The 25,136-nt window shown below is 35.9% G+C and overlaps 1 protein-coding gene across 1 annotated transcript in view; it reads right to left on the bottom strand.

Annotated features, from left to right (window-relative positions):
• The window catches only part of LOC129247498 (gamma-aminobutyric acid type B receptor subunit 1), a 266,329-nt gene that overhangs the window by 158,340 nt on the left and 82,853 nt on the right, over positions 1-25,136 (bottom strand). Inside the window, exon 4 of the mRNA XM_054886646.1 lies at positions 13,189-13,405. Within this exon, the coding sequence (XP_054742621.1) occupies positions 13,189-13,405 (217 nt within the window). The remainder of the gene's footprint in view (positions 1-13,188; positions 13,406-25,136) is intronic.

The following is a 25,136-nucleotide window of genomic DNA, read 5'->3' as shown; positions in this document are numbered from 1 at the left end:
GCAAATGCCAGCAGCTATGACATTTGCAACAACGTCTGCCAACAATCAGCAAGTCGAAAGTCAACAACAACAACAGCTACCAAACTTTTGTTTATTTGCCATCAATTTTGAGCAACAATAACAAAAAATAATTTTATATACAGCGGGCGAAAATAGCAAAAAAGAAATTAAATGTTTTTGGTTTTATGAGTGAAGCGGCTGTATGTAGGGGCAGAGAGGGCAAATATGTCGAATTCCAAATAGATTGTCTACAATAAATGAAAGTGCGCTGCTGTACTTGGCGAAAACTTTAATTTGTTTATTTAAACTTTACTGTTTTTCTTTGGCACTTCTTTGGCCATTGCGGCGCGTCTGCCGGTTGGTGCTGCCAATTTTGCGCCAAAGAAGTGGTTTCCCGAATTCTATGCCGCTGGGAGGGCACTAATTTGTGATTCCCAGTGGCAAGTGGTGGTGAAGCAATTTACGAGTACATGAAAATAAAAACTAAATATTTGGAATTATTTTCATTCAACTGCGACTGAGAAAGTGTTGAAATGAGAAATGAAAGAAAATTAAATGAAATTCAGTGAAGTGAAACAGGAAAAGAAATGGAACTGAATGGATTGTAAACGAAATGAAATGAATTGGAATGAGATGAAATTAAAGGGGAGTGAAACAAAGTGAAATAAAATGATTTGCAAGTTATAAAGAAATATGAAAGAAATGAAATAACGTGAAGGAGAATAAAGTAAAATGAATTGAAATGGAATGAAATTGGGTTGAAATAATATGAAATAATATTGCACGGTATGGAAATATAGATGAAATAATATATATTAAAATAAAAAATGTAGGTGAGGTGAAAAATGAAATTAAATGAAATAAAATAAAATAATGAGAAGTAAACTAAAGTTAGATTGAACGAATAATCCAAAGTATAACAAAATGTAACAAAGTATAATAAAATAAAAAATGTTAAAGAATAAAAAAGCGGCAAATAAAAAAGTTAAAATAAATTAAATAAAACAAAATAATACAGGATAAAATAAAAAAAAACCAAATCCTAATAAAGCTAAGTCTATTAAAATAAAATAAAATATATACGTATATATATATATACTATATAATTGGCGCGTACACCCTTTTTGGGTGTTTGGCCGAGCTCCTCCTCCTATTTGTGGTGTGCGTCTTGATGTTGTTCCACAAATGGGGAGACAGTTCTACAGTTTCAAGCCGACTCCGAATGGCAGACATTGCCTGCCGAGGGGCGACCGCTATTAGAAACATGTTGGTATTAGAAACCCTTGGTTTTAACTCATAAGGACCCAAGTCCCCCGTTTCTGAATCATTCCCAAGACATGCAATCGCTTTGAAATGGATTGGCGGGCAACTCCTAATACTGAAGCAAGCTCTTCTTGCGTTTGACACGAGTCCTCATTAAGCAATGCCTTCAATTCAGCGTCTTCGAAGGTTCTTGGCCTTCCTTCACGCAGACGGTCGTCAACATTAAAATCACCGTCTTTGAAGCGACGGAACCCATCTCGGCACGTTGTTTCACTTAAAGCAGCATCTCCATAAACATTTTGTAGCTCTCGATGCGCTTCAGCCGCGGTGTTTTTCGAATGAAAGAGGAAAATCAACACTTCCCGCAAATGACGATTATTCGGCACAAAATCAGACATTTTCACAGAACCAAAAGTAAATGATACCAAAACAAAATCTCTAATGTCTCGGAGCAGTTTGTTTACCGTATGTCTAAGCTTGGCTTATGACGTTTAGGTTATGTTAGAATCCACTAGCACACACTGCTTGCGGCACCTATTGACTTAGTTGCGCACCTAATATTTTTTCGCTCTGAAATAGTGACTGCTTTGGGAGTTTTTATATATTCGATTATTTTATCACTGTAATTTGTTGGATCAAAAATAATGATTGTTTTTTAGTTTTGATTTTATTTTAGGAAAAAAAAATTATTTTCAGAGCGTTATGTTTGCTCTCAGAAATATATATGAATCCTTGAGTTTTATTTTTTTTTTTCCTTTTTGACAGATCGCACAACTTAAATCTCCACGCCACACTTAAGCTCAACTCAACTCAACTCAACTCAACTCAACTCAACTCAACTCAACTCAACTCAACTCAACTCAACTCAACTCAACTCAACTCAACTCAACTCAACTCAACTCACCACACCTCAACTCCCCATACCTCAAGCCAACTCATTCCAAGAAATCTACGTTACGGTTTCACGGAAGGCTGCAATTAGTGGTGCCGTACCTTAGACATAACCGTAGTCATAGTAATCAGATGTTCTGATTAAACATATGGGCATCACTGTAAACAATTATAGTGCTGCACCATTCCGCCATAACTATTTATAACCGTAGCCATATGTTTCTATTGAATTTTGGTTTTTAAAGGTTACGGGAAAGCAGCTGTGAAATAATTTACATTTGTTTTGATGTTGGCAATAAAAACTTGAATGTCAGAAATGAATTGACGAAAAAGTATATGCCATAGTGGAAAATTGAAATATGACAAAATGCTTAATTGTTTTCAGTATTTGGATTTTTGGAGTCGCGGTGCCCGCTTTTCACTTTATTCAGTCAGTGCATGAAGTCTTAAGCTGCAATATCTTTCAACATCCCTAGGTGAAGAATATCGTAAATGCTAACATTTTTAAAAATTATTTCACAAATTTTCATACCCGATTCTCATACTGCTTATCTATGACCATCTCAGTAATCTCCATTGGTCTCTCAAGTGATAGACTAGCAGCACTCACCATATCATCAAGCACTAAAGCTTGTGGTAAATGAGAATAGATTAAAATCTCAACGTTCGCTAGATATTTAACGGAATATTAGCTCTGACTGTGCTTTCAAGCAAAAAGATATAGAATGGAATAGGAGTGTTAAATCTCAGAAGAACCATCAATTTTCTAGCGCACACTTCACACAAAACCTGTGGTGATTTTGTTAAATTACTCAAATTCCTCCATGCGCCCCGATTATGAGTGCCAATGCCACTTTTTTCTATCATAAACAATAACACTCCCTTTAAACGCCATACCCCCGTCCGTCTGATGGTATCAAACAATATTTCTATTTACGTTTGCCTGCGCCTAAAGAAGTTAACCTTTTTGGTCATTTCTCAACTTTTCCTAATTGTTACTTAATTTTTTAGTACTCTTAGCTGTCATCTATTTACTTCATAATTAGCCCTCTTACCTCCAATTGCACTAAGTATTACAATTCATAAGCATTTCTGATAAATGTACTCGGCGTTCAACATCTCACCTATTGAGTGGCGGTTTCTGGCAGCAGAAGTGACGCTAAACAACAGACAATAATAAAATTATTTCGTGCAAACCCGAAAACAGGCTAAAGCTGGTATATATTTGGCGTGAAGCTGAAATCTGCACACCTTTGCGTAGCTGGTAATTCAATGGCTTTTCTCGCCATTTTCTACTTGCCCCTGCACCTGCTGAGACTTAAGCATATGCCTTGCAACAAAGTTATTTCAGGTATTTCCACATTAATGGCAGCAATAAATAATTCGCAAAACAATTAAACTGAAAATGATTAAAGCGAAGTTGCGTAATTGCTGTAGTGAGAAATGTGCAACCTTGACTCTTTGATATCCAGCTTAAGCGGTTGTGCTAATGGGCCTCGAAATTTTCTTGGAAGCATAAATTTAATTTTTGGTTTACGTCACAAATGTTGGTTATTGTCTTACATCATCTACAATGTTTTAAATGCGAATGAAGGAGGGGGTGTTATTACAAGAACAGAATGGTCGGTTATATATTTGCAGATATATACTTATACTTGCTACAACTGGCACTGAAATAGATGAAAAATATGTATGCTCTGATGCGTTAATATTTGCCAAAAATATTTTTTTTCGGTTTAGGAACACAACTCACTTTGACGGCAGTGATGATATTTTAAAGACAGTGGTTTCCGATGTATTTTTGTTATATGTAAATTTGCTAAAATTTGCGTCAAAAGCCCAAAAGAACATGTTCCAAAATTCAAAATGACGGACACAAAATGAAAAGGTTGAGCTAAGATCAGCAAACTGAACGCTCTGAGATTTTTCGAGTGGCTGATTACCGTAATTAGTAATATTGAAAGTATTTAGTGAGCCTTAAATCCCTAAGTGGTATTTTGTGTGCTTAATTCATTTTCGGATGACTAATCAGCTTAGGCTGGATGAATTCAAAAATGATTTCATAGATCCCAAGAGTCAGATTTGATAGTATGGGTTAAAGGTCATAGGAACTTGAAGGGTAAGTAAAAAACTTGTTGGGCTAGCATTCTCTTTAAGCTCGAATAAAGCAGAGGCAGATTCAGAGAGATTAAGGCGGAACTAGAATCTCCCTATTATAACTTTGTGAGTATACAATGGAAACAACTACCAACCCGTGCAATGCCCAAGAAGACATGGCCAGACTATAACCCATCCAAGGCCAAACAGCTGCTTGGGTATCGTCGGCCCGACATCTCAAGACTAACTATGGTTCTTACAGGATACAGGAAGGTAGATGAAAACACGGCTAGATTAAATATAACAATCCACAAACTGTAGTTTGCCGCGATTGTGGAGTAGTGCGGGAGGAGAAAACTGCTTTTCACTATCGCTTGTGAACAACTATTCCAGCGGCCGAGGACAGCACGAGAAGCGGCCGCAATACGCGGAGAGGCATGAAAAAGTGATTCCACAGTATGACAACGTTCGGTCTCACGTTGCCAAACCCGTTAAAACCTACCTGGAAACACTGAAATGGGAAATCCTACCCCACCCACCATATTCTCCAGATATTACGCCGTCCGGCAACGAACGCCGCAGACTTAGCCATAGAGAACACTTATCCGAACTCTCAAATATACTTCTGCATTGACAGCCAAAACATTATTCAAATAGTGGACGGCACTCGGCAGGCAATGGCCAACCTCCGAGTGCATTTCTGCCATGAAAAAGCTCCTCATAAAAAAGATATCTGCCATTCGGAATCGGCTTAAAACTGTAGGTCTTCCATTTGTGGAACAACATCAAGATGCACACCACAAATAGGAGGAGGAGCTGGGCCAAACACCCAAAAAGAGTATACGCGCCAATTATATATATATATTGACAGCCAAGCAGCCATCAATGCAATAATAGCTGTAATGGCAAACTCACACTACGTACGACAATGTCGGAACAGGACGGAAGAGTTGGGAACTGAGAAACAAGTCACCATTTACTGGGTTCCAGGACACAAGGCAATTGAAGGACACGAGGAAGTGGATATAATAGGCAAAGCAGGCGCTAATCTTTCTGTAGCTATCATGGCCAGTATGATACCACCTCCTTGCAAACAACAACTGGATCGCGAAAATCATGCTAAGCAGGCACAATGTGAGTTCTACAAAGTAGATTATACCTCTTCCTAGGAAAGGGTGTAAGGTGTAGTGGGAATACTGACGGGAAAACTGTTTTCCTCCATCGTATGCGGCTAAACTGAAGCTGGGGCAGAACGATATATGCACAATATGTAGGAATGAATTTTGTTTTATAATAATCCGGAAGATGCCCGTGGCGGCAACGAGTTGCATGGCCAATTCAATCAGTCTAATTTTTGATTACTTTTTCCAATAAATCTGGCCGTATGGCAAGTTACGCCATCTTGTTGGAACCAAGAGTAGCCGATGTGTACTTGCCATTCACCGTAACGGCAGCTGCTTTCACATTTTGATTGAAATAAGGACCGCTGAAGAAGCCAATTCTTTATGAACTTCGTGAATAGATTTTTTACTATTTTTTTTTTTCAAAGTAAATTTTCACAATTTCTCTCTTCTTCCACAAAATCTGCTCTGGCGTTCAACGATACATGATGACTTGCCAAACTTTACTGAACAGATATGTCAACACTGTCAATTTTTATTTGTGATAGGAGGAAAAGGGATAGAGAAAAATCTCCCTAGGAGTTGCTATTAAGAATCGGGCTGTATGTATATGTGTTACAAAGCTAAACGCAGGCTACAAGTACTACATGTATAAGATGACGCAAAATTAATCATCCAATTTTATTTTTGAATAACTTATTTACGAAATAAAAAATAAAAATAAATGATTTTGAGTGAAGAAAATATTTATTTTGACTTTTACGCACTCCAATGCTCCAACAAAAAAGACCACCATAAGCGAAATAAAAAATCAAATAAGACAGCTAAACGGTAAAAAAGCTCCCGGATATGATCTAATAAATGGAAACATTTTAAAAGAGTTACCTGAAATAGCATTGGAATTCGTAAGAAATATATTTGATTGCATGTTAGAGAGTAACTACTTTTCACGACTATGGAAAATTGCTCAAATTGCCGCCATGCCCAAACCAGGAAAAGATGTCACCAAAACTGCCTCATATCGACCCATCAGCTTATTGCCAATACTTTCAAAAGTGTTTGAAAAAATATTCTTCGACTGACTAGAACCAATTTTGACAGCAAAAAAGTGATACCAAGCCATCAAGTCGGATTTAGACGGCAACACTCAACAGTGCAACAAATCCACAGGGTTGCCAAAAAAATACTTAACGATATGAATGACAAAAAATATTGTGTTATATAGCTACACCTGGACATTGTAAAAGCCTTTAATAAAGTTAAGCATGGACTTTTGCATAAGGACTTTTGCATAAGCTCAAACGAATCTTTCAACAAAACCACTCTGAACTATTGAAGAGCTACATAAGGGGTTAGGTGGGTTACAGAGGTTCAAAAAAAGGGTATTTTTACTATTTTTTTTTAATATATACAATCATATATTTTATTTAAACAATTCAGCATATCAAAGATACATATTTAAACAGTATTTTGTGAAATTTTTATTTAAAAATTCCGAAAACTCAGCCGTTGGTACCTCATCTCCCTTAACGTCTCACAAAAAAATCCTCTTGCCGTGGACAGCATAACTCATTATTGGTTCATCTAAAATCAAAAAACCAAAAATATTTCGTTAGTACATGGATAAATCTCGTTACTGGACGAAGGAAAAAAAAAAAATTTAATTAGAATTTTTGACAGACTTTGAACAAAAAAACACATTTTTTGGTAAAATTTTCGTCATGTGTTGGCTCGAAAAAATTAGTTGTAATAAAAAAAAAAAATCCTTCGTTCAATAACTTGATAATGTTATTCCAAAGATGTGTGCAAAATTTGAACAAAATCGCTTCATAACTTTTCGAGAAATCGTGTCCACCGACTTAAAAAATCGAGTTTTGAGATAAACGCGTTTAAAAACGAAACGCTGCACTGACATGGCCTGATGGGCGGAACTTCTGAAGGGTCTATCTCGTAGAATTTTACTCGGATCAATTTGAAATTTTAGGAGAATATTTTAAACATATTATACTATTTAATAAGACAAAAAAAATCGATTTTTTGAAATTTTCAAACCCACCTAACCCCATAACTGATCGAAAATATTATATAAGATATGAAGACGAATATTCCGATATTCTACCAATGACAGCTGGAGTACCGCAAGGCAGTGAATTAGGTCCTCTTTTATATTTTATATACACCGCAGATGTGCCAACTCCGACAACAGATAATGCAATGATAGCAACGTTCGCGGATGATACTGTATTAATGGCATCAAACAATGACGAAAAACTGTCGACCTTTACACTTCAAAAACTAATAAACAATACAGTAAACTGGTTTGAAGAATGGGGTATAGAAATTAATAAAGAAAAAACCATACAAGTTATATTATATATACAAACAAAAAGACATCAAAATATAATCTTACTTAAAAAAAAAAAAAACAAAATAAAAATCTGTCCAGCAGCAAAATATCTTGGAATAACTATTGACGAAAAACTAACATGGAAGCAGCATATCATTAACAAAACAAATCAAATTAAGAATAAGTACCGGCAATTAAGTTGGCTAATCGGACGAGCATTAAAACTATCACTCCATAATAAGGTGACTATATACAAAACAATTATAACTCCTATCTGAAAATACGGAATAAAAATATGCGGAACGGCTAAAAACACAAATCTTCAGCTCATACAGCGAACACAATCCAAAATATTACGAAATATAGCAAATGCTGGTTGGTTTATTTCTAATGAAGCCATACATCGTGACTTAAACGTAGACACAATCCAAGAAACAATCAGAAAATGTAGGACTAAGCATATACAGAGACTGTCAGTCCACCAATACGAAAAAATGCGCCAAATATGTAGTACCGGCAGAAAGTATCAAACGAAGGTTAAAGCGGCTCACACCGACCTACCTAAAGACTTACAGTGTAATTACAAAAACAAAATAATAATAACAGATTCTTCTTACATTGTACAAAAATTACATATTGTTAATATATAACAGACTGTAATAAATAAAGGGGTATAAAAAAAATAAAAAAAATCCTTTTCTGTTTGTACACTGTAGCTGTCAAGTTCACATTTCCATTTGCAAAAATTATACATCATCCGATAGGTGATTGATTTTAGGCAACATAATTTCTTCTACAAAAATAAAATAAAAATGTTACAGAAATATTTTTTTGATTCAAAAGTAAACAAACTGAGCTACCCTCTTTCCTGTATCCTGGTAAATAACGTATCGAAATAAAATAATATTTTATTAAAATAAATTCTATTTCCTTGCTGAATTTCAAATTTTTAGTGGAAAGGTATCAAAGACAGAAATACAACCAAAAATGTTTTTCATGCTCTAATCATCAATTTGCAATTTTCCTCTGCTTATTCTATTAGAAACTCAATTCTTTTAAACCTAACATCCCAACACTTGCACTAAGCTGGCTGTTTGTTTGTGATTGCCTTCAAAGAAAGCTACTTTTGATATATTTGTATGTATGAATTCCTAGAAAATCGCATTCAATCCACTTAAGAGCATTGCCAAATGCGCATCAATCATGCCTTAGGAAAGGTAAATTTATTAGTGACCAATTTTAAGTGGATTTCGAAGGGAATAGAATAAAAGTTTTTACTTGTTCACAGAAAAGCAACAACAACAACTACAACAACGAAAAATAGCATTTCATCGTAAATAGTAGCAAACAATTTCAGTGGCGGGAAGAGCAAAAAAAGTTTCATTAGAGCAAAACAACTTAATCCTGCGGATGGAGTGGATGCGGTACGAAAGTATGCATAGAAAAGCTAAAACAAAGCAAAAACAAAAATACTAAATGAAAACAAAAACAAAGCCGAAAAAGCGTACAGTAGCTGGTGTCACAGTAAGTTTTTTAGAGGTTATGTTTGTTTGCCGCTTAAAGGGACTGCACAAAGTCACCACGCCTCGGGCGCTAGCGCGCTCGCTCGCTCACTATCCGCGTGGAAAGGTTAATTTAGAATTTTATGCGAAAAACGTGTGGAACGTGACCAATTGTAAAATTAGGGAATGAAAATAAAAATTTAACAATAAAAATGTGAGCCGGAGCAAGCGCTGAAATGAGGCAGTGCTGAAAGAGGAGAAATTCGACATGAACAGTAGAAGGAGGAGCAGAAGCAGGGGCAGCGGTGAAGTAGTAAGCATTTTCGTACTAATGTAATTTTTATTATTGTTCTTGCTGTTGTTTTACGTTATTGTTGTACTTTTATTTTATTACTGCTGTTGTTGCTCTAAAGGATTGAAATGTTAAAAAGTTGCGCTGCTGAAATGCGCGCACGTACGCTTTACTTTTGTTTGTTGAGTAATGAGCGGAGAGTAGTGCTGGAAGGAGAAACATTGAGAGAGAGAGAGAGAAGGGTAAAAAAATATGCTTTAACGGAATTTACTTGGCAGGTAAATTACAAAAAAAAAGAACCGTAACTCACCAGCATAAAGGTCAAGTGAGCGATATAGTAGAATACGGGTATGAAAGGAAAGCAAACCAGAAGAGCACAAAAAACCCAACAGCAACAAAAAATGCTTTGAAAATACGGTATGTAAAAAGTTACAGTTAGGATCGTCGAAAAGGATAAAGTAGCGCATGTGACAAATCAATTTGACACTGAAGTAATTTTGGGTCATTTGTCATGGAAACAATCACTGTGAGCGAAAAAAAGGGCCAAAGACGAGGAGCACTTGAAAATGAACGAGTTGGTTGGAAATTAGTAGCTTTAAATAGGAGTGCAAAGCAATAATGAATAGCAGTTAAGTTGAGGATACTTTGGCAAATTGTTTAATTGCATTTTGAGTGAGCGTGGCGAGGTAGAAAATTATAGAGTAAGGGGCTTCCTGTTTAATTCGAACTTGTTTTTTTGTGATTTAAAGCACAAGTGGCACATTGAATCAAAGCACATTGAACAGGTAATAGCAGTAAAGTAGAGAACGACTGTACTTCGTCTTCGGCTTCACTCATACTCGGGTACAAAATTTCAGTTCGACTTTGGCTGAAAAGAAGCCGAGCTCTGACCGCACATTTCTGCAAATATTTTTGTTGAAAAATTGTATCAACTTTTAGTGCTTGTAACAGTTTTTGAAAACCGACACTAAAACCTTAGTTTATTTCTTTTTCTGTATATGCAAATTCTTAATATAGAATGTAAGCGACGACACTAATAAATTTTAATTAATTTAAAATTTTTTTTAGCGATACTGAAGGCATGCAAAATGCTTAGGGAACGTGGGAGCAAGGGAGATATTAGCATTTTCTCAGATAGTCAAGCCGAGGTCAAGGCTCTGGCAACGCAAATCCAAATTAGTCAACTCCTGGTAGGAGGAGATCAAATCTCTTGGGTGTGTAGGTAACATTTCTCTGATCTGGATTTCAGGTCGTAGAAACATAGAGGGGAAAAAAATTGCTGATGAGCTTGCCAGATAGGGGTCGATTGTATTGGTCTTAGAGACCTCCTACCCGGCTATCGGCATCCCCCTGACTTTTGTTAAAGAGGAATTTCACAACTTATTTCTTAGAAAATCACAGAAAATGTGGAGCTCCATTTTTTCATGTGCTATTTCAAAAACTCTGTGGTTATAGGAGTTAATTAATTAATTTTTGGAAATTGTTTTCGCATACGATGTTGAGAATTTTCTTCCATATAAGGTAAAATACTTTTGAATATATGCTTTATATGGCAAAAAATTTTCAACATCGTGTACAAAAAAAAAAAAAAAATGCACCTCGAATTTTGCCCGACTTCAAGCTTATATTTTATTGCAGTAAAATTTAATGGGATATAAAACCGTATACGCGGTCATTTTCTAAAGATTCTCTAACAAATGGAGAATTATTTCGAGTATGTTTTGCTCTTCAGAGCCCCAATAATACAAATCACTGAGTTTATTTTCATATTTTATAGGTTAAGATGAATAAAAATTATTTTTTAGGGCTGACCATTAAGCCACTATTCCGTTTGGCAGTAGATGCCCAACCGCAGCAATGCTAAACTCACACAAACTCTGCTAAGCCAAAATTAGCATAGTCGTAGCACACTAATGTCCGTTATAGTGGTATGCTGCCTTTTAGGCAGACACGTCCAAAAAAGTCCGTCATTTTAAAGAAGTACTGCAGGTCAGAAGGACAAGTGTGTTGAGGAGCGCATGTGCCTATAGAACGGTGTCGGACGATGCAATATGCATCATAGCTGGCAAAATATCCATTAATGTCCGCGCAAATGAGTAGAAGACAGATGAACTCAAACAAGCAGAGCGTTCTACGTCGATAGCTGACGTAGCACTCAAAATTGGACCAGTTATCAAATGGCCGGTAGACGCATAGGTTTATTTCACTGATTAAGGGGTTTATTCTAGTCTAGAAATTTGAAAAAATCGAAATTTTTTTTTTTCAAAATTCGATAGTTTAAGTATTCAAAAATATCTCCCCAAAAGAATTTTTCAAAATTCGAATTATTTTCGAAGTTACAACTATTGAGCGGACGGCGAACTTTAAAAGTGTTTTTCTCGAAATTACTTCTTTCGATACGGCCGGCACGATATCCCAAGTTCTAATTAACCGATTTGCTTAAAGCTTATCGCGAATATTCTCGAAAAACTGGAAATTTCAATTTTTTAATATGTGTAAACAATTCGAGAAAGCTTAAAAATAAGGGAAAAATCGACCTGAATTTTTAAGTAGCCGCCATTTTATGAAAAAAATTTGTTTCCCTTGTTTTTGCGTCATACGCTAATGACATTTATATTAATTAAGAATTTGTCATCATTTTTTTTTTCAGATGACCACAAGGGCAGACATCGTGACGACGAGGACACTGCCTTTTGTTTTCCACTTCAAGGACGCATAATTCCATGAAATTTTTTTTTTTTTAATTCATTTTTTGTGCTATTAATAGATAAATAAATAAATGATAAAAAAATGGATGGTAAAAATATCAATAGCTTTTTTTATTCACCGTCAAAGAATGCTCGATGATCCGGCCTCTAGAATACCCCCTTAACGAGTGGATCTGTAGAAAACACGGAGATAATTTTTTCCCTTATAAGTGAACACGGATGATTCTAAAAATATCTGCATCGCCTAGACTTGACTGGTAGTCCTTATTGCCCAGAATGCTTGGACGGAGAGGAGACTGGCGAACTTGTGGGTTTTTATTGTAACGACTTAGCAAACAAAACTGGTGTTTTTGTAACACCCAAAAATCTAGCTCTGAGGTTGGGTTAGCAGAAGCTGTCTAAATGAGGAAGAGATAATCTCACATCTTCTGTGCCACTGTCTTGCTCTATCCATACATAGATTCATAACTTTAAGTAGACAAATTTTGTAATGAGCTAGAAAATCTCAGTACTCTGTAAATCAGGGATCTTCCAAAAATTTTGAAACAAATGGTTTTGGACTGGTTTTATGACAAGGACACAGCATCACAATGGGCTAAGAGCTTGAGTATTTCCCATAGTAGATAATCGATACCACTTAGCCTAACCTAACCTAACCTAACTTAACCACAGCCGCGCATACCCAGTGCACTACTTTGTTGGACATGGATCAGTTTAGTTCAATTGCTACTTAGCAGTTACAGAAGCCCACTATAGTCTGCAATATGAACTGCAATCACCCACTAATAGATGAACCAAATTTTCGAATTGATATTTTTCGTTCCTAAAATCAAAATTTTCAATGTTTTTCATTTAATTTAAAGCCTTTTTAGCTCTGTTTAATCTCGTAGCTATATTTTTTTTTTTCATACCACTGTTAATTTATAGTTTTTCCCATTTAAAACATTAAATTTCCTCTCTTACTCACCTATAAAAAACCACACATGCGCTCGCCCATATAGCTGCTGCTTGTACATTTCGCATAAGACACGCCTCGCCGCCACAACATAGAAAAGGCCGACTATGATGCGCGCATCTTGTCGACGTAGGTTGCGTACCGCATCTGTTGGATCGGATAGAAATGATTGTCTTGTGACGATTTCGACGCCAGCCTCCATACAACGATTTTCGAGATCTTCAACGGTCTAAAAACAAAAAAGAAAAAAGAAGTAATTGATAAGTAACAACTTGGATATGTTTACTAAAGGTAAAAAAGGAAATATTTGTCGTTAAGATATTTACGATTATTTTTAATAATAAATAAAAAATTTTTTTAAAAAACTTTCGCTGTGTATCAAACCTGTTCTAAGGGGTGGTTAAATTTCAAGGGCCGATGTTGAATGTGAACCACACCTAAACGTCAATAACACCGTTGGACTTCTTTCTCTTCTTACTTCTCTCTCTTCTTAGTTCTCGCACTTGATTCTTTTTTTTCTTAATTGGCGCGATAACCGCTTACGCGATTTTGGCCGAGCTTAACAAAGCGCGCCAGTCGTTTCTTTCTCGTGCTAACCGGCGCCAATTGGACACACCAAGTGAAGCCAAGCACTTTATTACGTATTTGAATATACGCCACGGCAAAGTTATGCTAATTTTTCCACTTCAGTCAGCGTAATCGTGTGTTCTAGAGGGTGATCAATTTAGAGGTATCGGACTTTAAATTGAAATAAAGCAACGAAAATTCAAATTTATTGGGAAATCTTTATTATTATTATGTAGAACCGTTCATAACATTTATTTCTTGCAGATAATCTCTTATCTCGGCATAATTCAGCCACCCGCAATCACCAATTTTGACGGACTCTCTGGGGACTTCGGTCGGTATCTCGTCAATAACTTTAGTAATGTTGGCTTCCAATGCCTCAATCGATGCCAGTTTATCCTCAAAGCATTTAAACACAAATAAGAGTCCAACTGTGTGACACATCACACAATCTTGGTGGCCAATCCACTGGTCCGAGACGAGAGATAAATTGGTCACGGAAACGACGACGCCGTAAATCCATTGTTTCACGGGCTGTATGCCTGTATGGCAAGTCGCCGTCCGCCCTCTTGTTGGCACCAAATGTTTTGGATATCATGGGCTTCAATTTCCGGCATCAAAAAGTTGTTTAACATGGCGCAATAGCGTTTGCCTTTCAATATACCTAAATTGACGCTAGCCTCGTATTTGAAGAAATATGGACCAGCTCATAGGCCGCACCAAATGGATATTTTTAATGGATGCAATGACTGACTTCGGGTTGTTCTTCAGCCCAAAAAGGATAATTTTGCTTATTGACGTAGCAATTAAGCCAAAAATGTGCCTCATCCCTGAACGCCAAAAGTTGGGCTGAGCGCGCGCCGAACAATTTTCACAGAACGTCGATTTTCGTAATACGATACGTTGTATGATTTGTTAAGGTTGTTTAGCGCGTGACTTTCCATGATGAATGTCAATGAATGATCTGTCAATCTGGTCACTCCTTATATTATTAATTAATCTGTGATAAAAGTGACTGCCAGTCTGAAATTTGTTGCTATATTGTAGTTCGAAGTCTATTCAACCTTTAAGTTAGGTTGACCTGGCTGGCTGAAAGCCATCACATAAACCTATTGATCCTTAGTGTTACCAGATGGAGCTAGACCCTTACGTTCCTTTATAGTAGACATCTTTTAATACGTCTGCGTCTTTTGCGAATCTAAGTAAACTTTGGAGCTTTATCCCCGAGAGGTATTCTAACTTTTCATATATTGTAAATATCCTAAGCATTTTAAACTGGTTCTAGCTAACGCAGGGCAAGAACAAAGAAGGTGTTCAAGAGTTTCCCTGTCTTCTAGTTCATTCCAAAATCTGCAGCTATCGTTGTTTGTCATTCCTATGTGGTATGCGTGCGCCGCTAGCAAATTGTGGCCTGTCAGCATACCTACGATAGTTCTGCTTTCTTTTCTAGACAGTGCTACTCACCCTTTAGTCCGCTCTGAAAGTATTCTAAAGTTCATTATAACATAGTTTTTTGCATCAAATATAAATTGAAAAGTAATAACAGTAAGGTTTTTCTTTGACAGCCTCTCGGTATGCTATAAGTACACCCGACTATTTAATGCGTACCTTTTTTTGTGCGGATGTCACTTGACTACGAATGATGCCATTCTCTAGTGACCAGTACACGGCGTTAATTCCAATCCAAACTACACTTTGAGTGATCGTCAAAGATCTTATAGATTCATCTCAAATTGCTTCTGCTTTATCGAAATTGCCTTCAAATGACATGTTGAGTGTAGCACAAAAAAATATCCCAACTGATTTCTTACTATTCGGCAGCATAAATTTGCATTAACGGATTAGAAGCTACGACTTTTAGCTAGGAAGAAAACATCTTGAATTTATGTAATTATTTTATATCCGCTTGAATATTCTGCAAATTTGCGGTACCGTCTCTAATTTGCCACCTTCCATCAAAGACTTCTGTGTACGAGTATTTTGATAGCAAATTAATTTATTAAATCTATTAGTGATTAGGAATGGCAATATCACAAAACATACTGCTTTCGCATAGCCCATTTTGATGCATCAATCAATATTCAAAGTATCTATTTAATCAATGATTATTAAATTATGCCTCAATCTAAGCTCATTCATTTACTTATACATACATCCAAAAGCACACAGAAATATCTTCTGCCCAAATTATATATAATCTCGATGTCTTCGTTAAATCAACATAAACAACACGCGTGTGCACACACTAATCCATTTAGTTAGCTCAATTAAGTGCATATGCAAAGCTCTTCGCTCTACGACGCGTATGCTTGAATACCCGCTTCGACGCCTGAAGGTATGCATGTAATTTCAATAAGATTCGATGCTAAGATACAAATGGTACAATATCCATATTACAGATAACAGAAGAATTTGCAATTATTTGCAACTTCTTATGTGCGATACCAGCAAGTTTCAGTCATCTGCTGTTATCACCACATAAGTTGATCACAAGTTCTTCAAGTACTTTTTCCACACCCAAAAATATATTGAGGTTAAACTGGTGCTGTAGATTTGTAATTATGTGAAACTATGCGCTTGAGTGTCAGTCATACGAATATGCTTAAAATATATAATATACACCACTGCTCAAAACTTCGCAGAAGTACTTCACACAGTTGTGTGTGGTCTAAAATAGAATTAGATGTACGACAATCTTTAACTGCGCTGCAAAATGTATTCGACTGAAAACAGCTCAGCTTTCTTAGAAGCCCTCAGCTAACGCCTTCCATTTCGACAGTTGCTCTAGTGATGGCGATGCTTCGATTGCCATGGAAGTTTATGAAATTTTCGACATGACAGCCTTAGATACGCCCAATGCGGTTAAGTGTGTGCAAGCGCGTGTGCATTGTGGCAGCGAGGGAAAACCACTTTTATGGAAATAAGGCAAGCGTGAAACTACCCATAAACTCGAAGAAATCTTTATAATTTCAAATGCTTCAGTGCCTTTGATACAGGCGAGATGACAGAAAAAGCGGGCGGCGGATGATAGCACTTGCTGGTTGTCGAGTTGCACGAAGTTGTGCTGGGCACGAGCTCTGTTGGCATGCAGAAAATAGTCAAAAGTTGACAGAAGAAGGATGTCTGCGAGTGTAGGAAATGTAAATAAGGAAAGGAATTAAGCTGTTGAGACGTTGAGGAAGTAAGAGTTTATGAAATATCTGTATGTATGCGTGTTTACTTATTTATATTTCGTCATGTGAAACTTTCAATATATATGGAAATTTCTGTAGGGAATTGGAAAATATCAGCACAATTTTGTTTGTTAATATTTCAGCAGTTACTGAAGTTAAACATACGGTTATGCTTATGCGGACACATCCACAAATAAATAGGTATAAAGGCATGGTACAGTATAATATGGTAGGTATGTCTCTTAATATTGGTTCGGCAGATCGTGAGTGGGAAAGAGAGAACGATTGCAGTGAATTAAGATTCGATAGCCTTACTAAAGTTCAACTTTCCTGCGAGTGTAGCATGAAAAAATTTAAATTTTATTATGGGATGGTCTAAGAAAAACAAAGGAAAGCATGAACATAAATATTTAGTCATACGAGGTGTGTTCAAAAAGTATCACGAATTTTGTGTTTCTCCAAAAATTATTTATTTATTCATGAATATCTATTTTGTCCCCTTCAAAGTAGTTCCCATGAGATATTATGCACTTGTGCCAACGTTTTTTTCAATCTTCGAAGCATTTCAAAAAATAATTTTTTTTATCTTGTTCAGCTCTTGGTTCGATGCCGTCTTTATCTCGTCAATCGCGTTACGCTACGATACGTCCTTTCATGGGCCTCTTCAGTTTCGGGAACAAGAAAAAGTCACAGGGGGTCAGATCTGGGGAATATGATGGCTGCGGCATCATTAGTGTGTTGTTTTTGGCCAAAAAGTCGCGCACCAGCAACGATGTGTGAGAAGGGGCGTTACCGTGATGAAAGAACCAATTTTTGTTCTTCCACAGGTAATATTCTTTTTCTTCATCTTGCAGGTAATATTCCTTATTGACCGTTTTACCCTGTTGCAAGAACTCATGATGCGCAACGCCCCTGCAATCGAAGAAAACGGTAGGCGAACCTTTTATTTTCGACCGAACTTGGTGCGCATTTTACGGTCTTGGTCCGTGCGGCAGCTTCCATTGAGATGATTGAGCTTTGGTTTCCACGTCATAACCATACACCCACGATTAGTCACTAGTTATGACCCTCTGGAGCAAATTTGGGTCGTCGCAGACAGAGTCGAACATCTCATTAGCAATGTTCGTGCGATGCTGCTTTTGGTCGAAATTGCGCCGTATTGGTACGAAATGCCCAAATCATTGGAAAAAAAAACGAATGGCACGAGCCATTTGTGAAATTATTTAAAAGAAATAATTAGAAATTAATGAAATTTAATTAAAAAGTAAGATTTTGAAAGTATTTAATAATAATTTTTTTAAACTAGAAAGCACTTTTTTCTTGTTATTTGAAAACAATTTTAATACAAAACTAAATTTGAATTATTTAGAGGGTAAAACTCCTGAAATTAATTCAATGTTTTTTTTATTGATTAACAATTTTGCTTTCGAAATTATGCGAAAATACAACACTTGCAATTCATGAAAAAGCTTGGTACAGAAATTAAAGAATTTATATTTGAAACAATTAATTAAAAAAATTGATAATTTGAAATTAGGAAATTCAATTAAAAAATTAGCTTTTGAAAATATTTAATAATATCATTTTTTAACTAATAAAACATATTTGTTTTTCCAGTTATTAAAAAAAATATTTTGATACATAAATGAGTACTTGAAATTATTGAGAACGTAAAAATTTTGAACTTAATTGGTTTCGAGTTTTTTTTTTAATTAAAAAATTTTTTTTTTTTTATTTAAAAATTAGAAAAGTAATGAATTACAATCACAATGAATTAAAAAGCATTAGCGGCTGGCCATCAGCTTATTTTTTTTAATTTAATTTTGGAAATTATTTAAAAATACAATTTTTACCAACTACGGAACAATTAATTAAAAAAAATTTTATAGCAATTTGTATTGGCAATTATTTAAAAAGTGAAATTCTTGAAATTGATAAACAGGTTTTTTATAATTTATTACAAAATGTATTTTCGCAAATATTGAAAAAAAAACTATTTCAAATTAGCGATTAGGTTTTGAAAGTGTTTGTTTTTAAACTAATGAAAAACATTTTTCAAATAAAAATTAATATTGGAAAGTAGAATTCTGAAACTTAGTTCACAAAAAAATTATAAAAAAAGTGCGTGTAACGTAGTACACATAACAGAAGTGAAACGTTAAAGGCAGACAAAGAAAGAGGGAGAGACACGAGAGAGAATGATAGAGGGAGAGAGAGAAGGAATATATATCTTAATAAATTCACAACATTTGCAGAGAATAAAAATAGACAAAATTTACAAAAAACGGAGAAGGGTCGACCGGTGCAAGTAAACGCCGGACACAAACCGTGGCAACAACGCGCACTACTCCGAGCGTTTATTACCCGCACAAACGCAGCGATTCCAGGACCGCAGCAACGGCACACATTTGTTTATTGTTTATTATTTTTATTTTATTAAATTTATGTAACAAAACTAATTTTATTACATAAATATCAAAACGCAGCACAGGCTACGCGGCCTTCAGTCGCCATTTTAATTAAAGTTACATATGAGTAAAAACTATTTGCTAAGTGTTAGTGCAAGTGTTAGTATATTAAAGATACTTTAACAAGTCATTGTTTTTCAAGAAGTTGTATATTGTTATAATCTTTTAATCCGAGGGTGTTTTAAGCAGTTTTATGATATCTAAGTTGTCATAGCTGATTGATGAATTGTGCAGGATCGGCCAGAGAGTAAGTAAATGTTTGATAGTGACGAAGTGGTCACAAAGAAGACATTTGGAAGGACTATCACCTGACAGTAAGTGGGCATGTGTTATGATACTGTGTCCAATTCTTAATCTGGTAAATGGCCTCATGGCACTTGTGGGTAAAGACGATGCATAAGCAATTCGCTTTTTGTCTGCATTAATTTCTGTGTAATGGTGTTTGTATGTCTTCCAATCGCTTGCATCTTCTTGGCACCTTATATGTTTGACTAGGTTGAGAATGTCGGATTTGGTTAGAATGTCGTAAACTAAAGTAGGTGTCCTTATAACATTTTTTGCAGCAGCGTCTGCATAGTAGTTTCCTTTTAATCCAGCGTGACCCGGAATACAATTAAGATTAACTTTTAGAGGAGCACCGATGACCATGTCTCTAATTGATTCAATTATTGGATTGTGGTTGGACGGAGACATTATTGCCGACATACATGACTTACTATCCGTGCATATTGGAAAATTTCCTTTAGTTTTCCTAGCGTAGTGGACTGCATCTAGAATTGCAGATGGTTCAGCGGTTAAGATAGAACACATTGAAGCCAGTTACAGATTAATTCGCCAGTGTCAGTAACAACTGCAAACGAGATAGATTCTGCAGGCTTGGAGCCGTCCTTGAACAGTAACTGCCAGCCAGTGTATCTAAGATATATATAAGGTATAGCTCTCTCTCTCCTTTTCCTCTACGTTGCATCTTTTTTCTCTCTCGCGGAACGAAATTGCCCAAAACGTTGCATGGCCTTGAAATTTTACTTTCTATTCTCGCTCGCCCATCGACGCCTAAGAAGTTTCACTTAAAAAAAAAATGTTTAGTGCCGTGTGTTGTTGGGTCTCGTAAGTAAAAAATTTAGTTAATTTACTTAAGTATTGACTCAATAAATAATGTAGTGTGAAGAATTTAGAACTTTTTACTTGACCTACTTCTAATTTATATCACTAAATAATATTATTTCGAAAAGTTTTGGCTAGACGTAATTATTTGAAAAGATGCCCTCCATTTATACTTCATTGTTGCCCATTATCTATTCTTAGCTTATCACACTTGCCTACCGGCTTATATCACCTTCATTGCTGCCCTCGTTTCTAGCCTTTCCTCGTGTGCCTCGCGAGTGTCTTGTGTGTTGCCGAAATGGCCATTTGCGCCAGTTATGCGCACATATTTGCAATGTAATTTCATCCACTTCATCTTTTCTGCTTCCATGTTCCTACCGAATTACTCGTTACGCTGATGCAATAGCAATAAAAACATTCTTTTAGATGTATGTATGCATACTCATACCAAGTATGTATTAGTATTAGTTAGCGAATCTTACACAAATACATCCCTTCCTACGCCCACACTCTGCTTTTTGACGTCATAATCTGCCTTTAAAATCCCAGTGCTAAGTCTGCACACCTACGCATTTACTTGGTTCTATTTTCAAACTAATACCCGTACGTAATATGCTCTTGTTGTTGTTGCAAAATATTAAATCTGCTTTAAGCCCGTGAGGATTTTTCTGCGAATAAGACTTTTTTGTTTTCTTTTCCTGGTTTACGTTTTATTATTTTTATTATTTATATATTATTTTTATAGTATTATTTGGAAGTACTGCGTGCTTTTGCCTTGAAAAAAAAGAGTAAAGAGTACGAGTAAAATATTTTTAAATATTTTCCGGGTATCACAAAACAAATACAATTTCAGTTTCACATGGAAAAAATGTATTAAATGTTAGCTTTGACTTGCAGCTCGAGTAACAAGTACAACGCGCTTAGACGTTTTGGAAAAAAATGAGCATAGGTGGTAGACTTTGTATGGGAGTAAAGGCATGACACCTGAGCGAAAAAAAAAATTCGCAAAATTCAATGCTATTTTTAATATACTTCTAGCTTTTACTTTTTAAACTAAACTCCATTCGGCTTTAAAACTGCATATCCAAACTTTGTTTGGAAAATTCTAACTAAAGGGTTTGAAATTTTGATGAAAATTTGTGGCATTCTGTTTATAATTTGAACAAAACTTGAAACGTAGATTTACAGGATTTGTAGCATAAACTGCTTTTTTGTAAAAAATTATTAAAATTAAATAAGAAACAAATAAATTGTCAAAACTTGTCAATAAGTGCCTGTGCTATAGTTATTTAAAAGCATTTTTTAATGTTAGTGAATATGCACACCCTGGTAAAAAAATTCACACAATTGTATATTTTCATTTATAAATTCTATAGGCTAGAACTCTCACTCGAGTATTGAGTTTTTGTTCACCTATGAGTGTCCATCAGCCCCAAAAAAAATAATCTTTGACTTATCTGCCCAAATGATTTTGCTTTAATCCTCTGTGGCCGCAAAATGTTCCGCTTGCTGTGTGCATAAAATTACAGAAATAAATTTCTACATTCGGACAACTCGTTTAAAAACTTGATAATATTTAGAATGCGTTGTACAACGCTTGTGGCTCAGTATTTCTGCGACACAGCAAAATATTGCACTATGCTTTGGTCCCTGACTGAGAATATGGCATCTATTTACTGAATGATAGTGGGAAAATTGAACTAGATGTACTGACCGTTTTTGAAATGTCATTTACACAGTTTTGCCTCGCACTGCAGGTTTACTTCGTGGTTGATTTGTTCCTCATACGCCCCCACCACCCAAGCACCGTGCAGTACTACATACAAATACGAATATGCGCTATATTTGCCATTAAAACTGAGCGACGAGTGATATCAACAACTCGTAATTCTTGTTCACTGAATAAATGTTGCAAGTCACTACAAGTGGCTTCAATGGCTGTTGCAAAATAGAGGTTTTGTTTTTCTTAATGATTAAAAATATTTGTAAACAAATTTGAATATAAAACTAAGTTTCTGTTCTGTCATCAACGAAAAGTAAGTTGGATGAGAATGCACAAAGTTTCAAGAAAGTGTAAGCACTTTTTAAATTCTTAGTTGACATGACTAAAAAGCAATTTTTTCGGTTTGCATTAATATTCGTGAAAAGGTTAATTGCTTGGGTTGAAATTTAACTGAGAACGCGTAAAGGACCAACAAGGCAACGCACTTTTTCAACGCAATGGTCATTAAAACCTTACATGCTTTTTTGACTTCAGTATGCTAATTTATATATTTTTTTTATTAGAGCATTCCAGTGCCGATGATCACCTATGCCTCTTTGGCATGGTGACCAAAAGTAGACCAAACTAAGACTTAGACAACAGTTAACAAGGTATACAGAATAGCCTGTGTAAGCGTAACGGAAGCAATGCGAACCTGCCCCACAGCGGCTTTAGAAATGATCCCTGGACTCATTCCACTCTACCTTTTAGCCAAAGGGACCGCAATCAGTGCAGCTCTAAGGCTTCTTAATTTATTCCACCACAAAGAAGGCAATCTTACAGGCCATGTAAGAATTCTTGGTTCAGTCTTGACCTCTCTGTACTCTCTGTACTGAAAGGAAACTAGAATTCTCCAAGAAACTCAAAGTGGTTATTAGTGACCGCTCAGTGTGGAGAAACAATGAAATGTTTTTATGACTGGGCGCACAGGTGTGGTTAACTGATGTCTGTAAAATCGCTGGATAGCTTCCAATCAAGGTTGGTCTGGGAATGTTTTAAAATCCTTAACAGTCCAGCATTAAGAAACTCTGTTACCTTGATGTGAGTTTTGGGACATGAGGGGCACGAAGGGAATGAAATTGTGGACATTTTAACGAAAAAGGGGGCACACACTCCTTTCATAGATCCTGAACCTTTCTGCGGGGTAAAGAACAGCTTAAAAAGTACCTTTCGACGTGAGCAGGAATAACGAGGCCTAATCGAAAACTGTAGAGCCCAATCGGGCATGCGGCAGTCGAAAAGACTCATAGACACAGAACGGATAAAGGCAGAAACAATCCTTAACGTAAGCAGAAAGAACATAAAACTTTACACTGAACTACTAACAGGACACTGTAAACTTAATTATCACATGAAAAAGTTAGGTGTGATAGAAAACGATTCCTGTAGACTCTGCAAAGGGGCACTAGAAACAGCAGAACATATTTTATGCGACCGCCCAGCAGTGGCACGACGCAGACTAATTTACCTGGGAAATGGGGCTATAGATCCAAACCTACTGGTAGAAATTAAGTCGCAGCAGCAGCTTTAGTATTTATTAACAGGATTAAAGCCGCTAAAGCAGGCTACATGGAACAAAAGATGTCTTCAGGTAGCAGTGCACAAATAATAAAATAGAGTATTCCATTTTTATGGAGTTTTTAAAGTTTTTGGTTGAAATAATATGGCTGGAAACAGGTTCTGAATAAATTTATTTGAAGTGAATGTTGAGGTAAAGATTTTCGACAGTTTTCCTCTAGATGTCCATGAGCCATATATTACGATGGGAACTTTACATTGACTCAAGATATAGGGTGGGCCATGTAAAATTTGCTTTTTGAATCGGCTATAGAAAAAAATTAATCAATATTTTTTCAAACCCTTTTTTATTTTGAAGATTGAAAATTGTCATTTATGAATGAAAAATAATATCGTTCAAATGACTGCCACGACTGGCTTTACAGTAGGCCATTCGATCAACCAAATTTTTAAGCACATTTTCGATTGTTTCAAAAAATAGTCCAACGGGCTTAAATCATAGCTCTGAGGCGGTCAATTGATATCAGAATTTCGGCTGATTATTCGGTTTTCAAAAACGGTAGTCAAAAGTTAGGGTGTAACTTTGTGACAGTGACTCCTTGTGGATGCATTTGCTTCGCTACAGTAACGTGTGGATTTTTTGAGCCTCGAATCCGACAATTTTGCTTATTGACGTAGCCACCGATGTGAAAATCAGAAAAGAAGAAGAAGACTCACCACTTTGGAAATAGGTTTTCAATATTTCCCAATTTTGTTCAAGCGTATAGCGTCCCATTTCGTAAATGTCAAACCTTTAAGTAAATTATGAACACATTTGCATTGTCATTTGTGTTACCATTCTCAAAAAAATAGGTGGTTCAAAAAGCAAACGCTATATGGCTCACCCTATATAAGGAGATTCGAAGGTGATGTTACGCTTCAAGAAGAGCCATCTGACACTGGTGAAACCAATTTTGAGTTCTAAAGATCATTCAAAAATGCAGACAAGAAAAAATACGCTATTACAGGCATTCAAGAATTGATTTCCTGTAGAAAAATGCTTATACGAGTATTCGTACGTTTTGAGGATCTAAGGAGCTCTAAATTTTATAAAAATCCACCATATTGTGACTATCACTAATAATTAATTATAAAGTTTATGCTTGTTATGTTAGGATCAAATCATTAGGTAAATAAATAAAATACAAATCATTTTAGTAGTCCTACATCATCACGAGAATAGAAGTAAATTAGAGTACTCAGAGCAACAGAAGCCGCGACCGGTCAGAAAACATCTGGAAAATATCCATTCTTATCTTTCATAAGCACAACCTGTGACAATGATAGACGACAACGTCTAATTGCGTACGTTGAAAAGGCCTTGTGGAG

This window comes from Anastrepha obliqua, chromosome 5 (assembly GCF_027943255.1).
Source record: "Anastrepha obliqua isolate idAnaObli1 chromosome 5, idAnaObli1_1.0, whole genome shotgun sequence".
Classification (NCBI taxonomy): domain Eukaryota; kingdom Metazoa; phylum Arthropoda; class Insecta; order Diptera; family Tephritidae; genus Anastrepha; species Anastrepha obliqua.
Note: the sequence above shows the minus strand (reverse complement) of the source record. Positions and strands in the feature narration are given on the sequence as shown.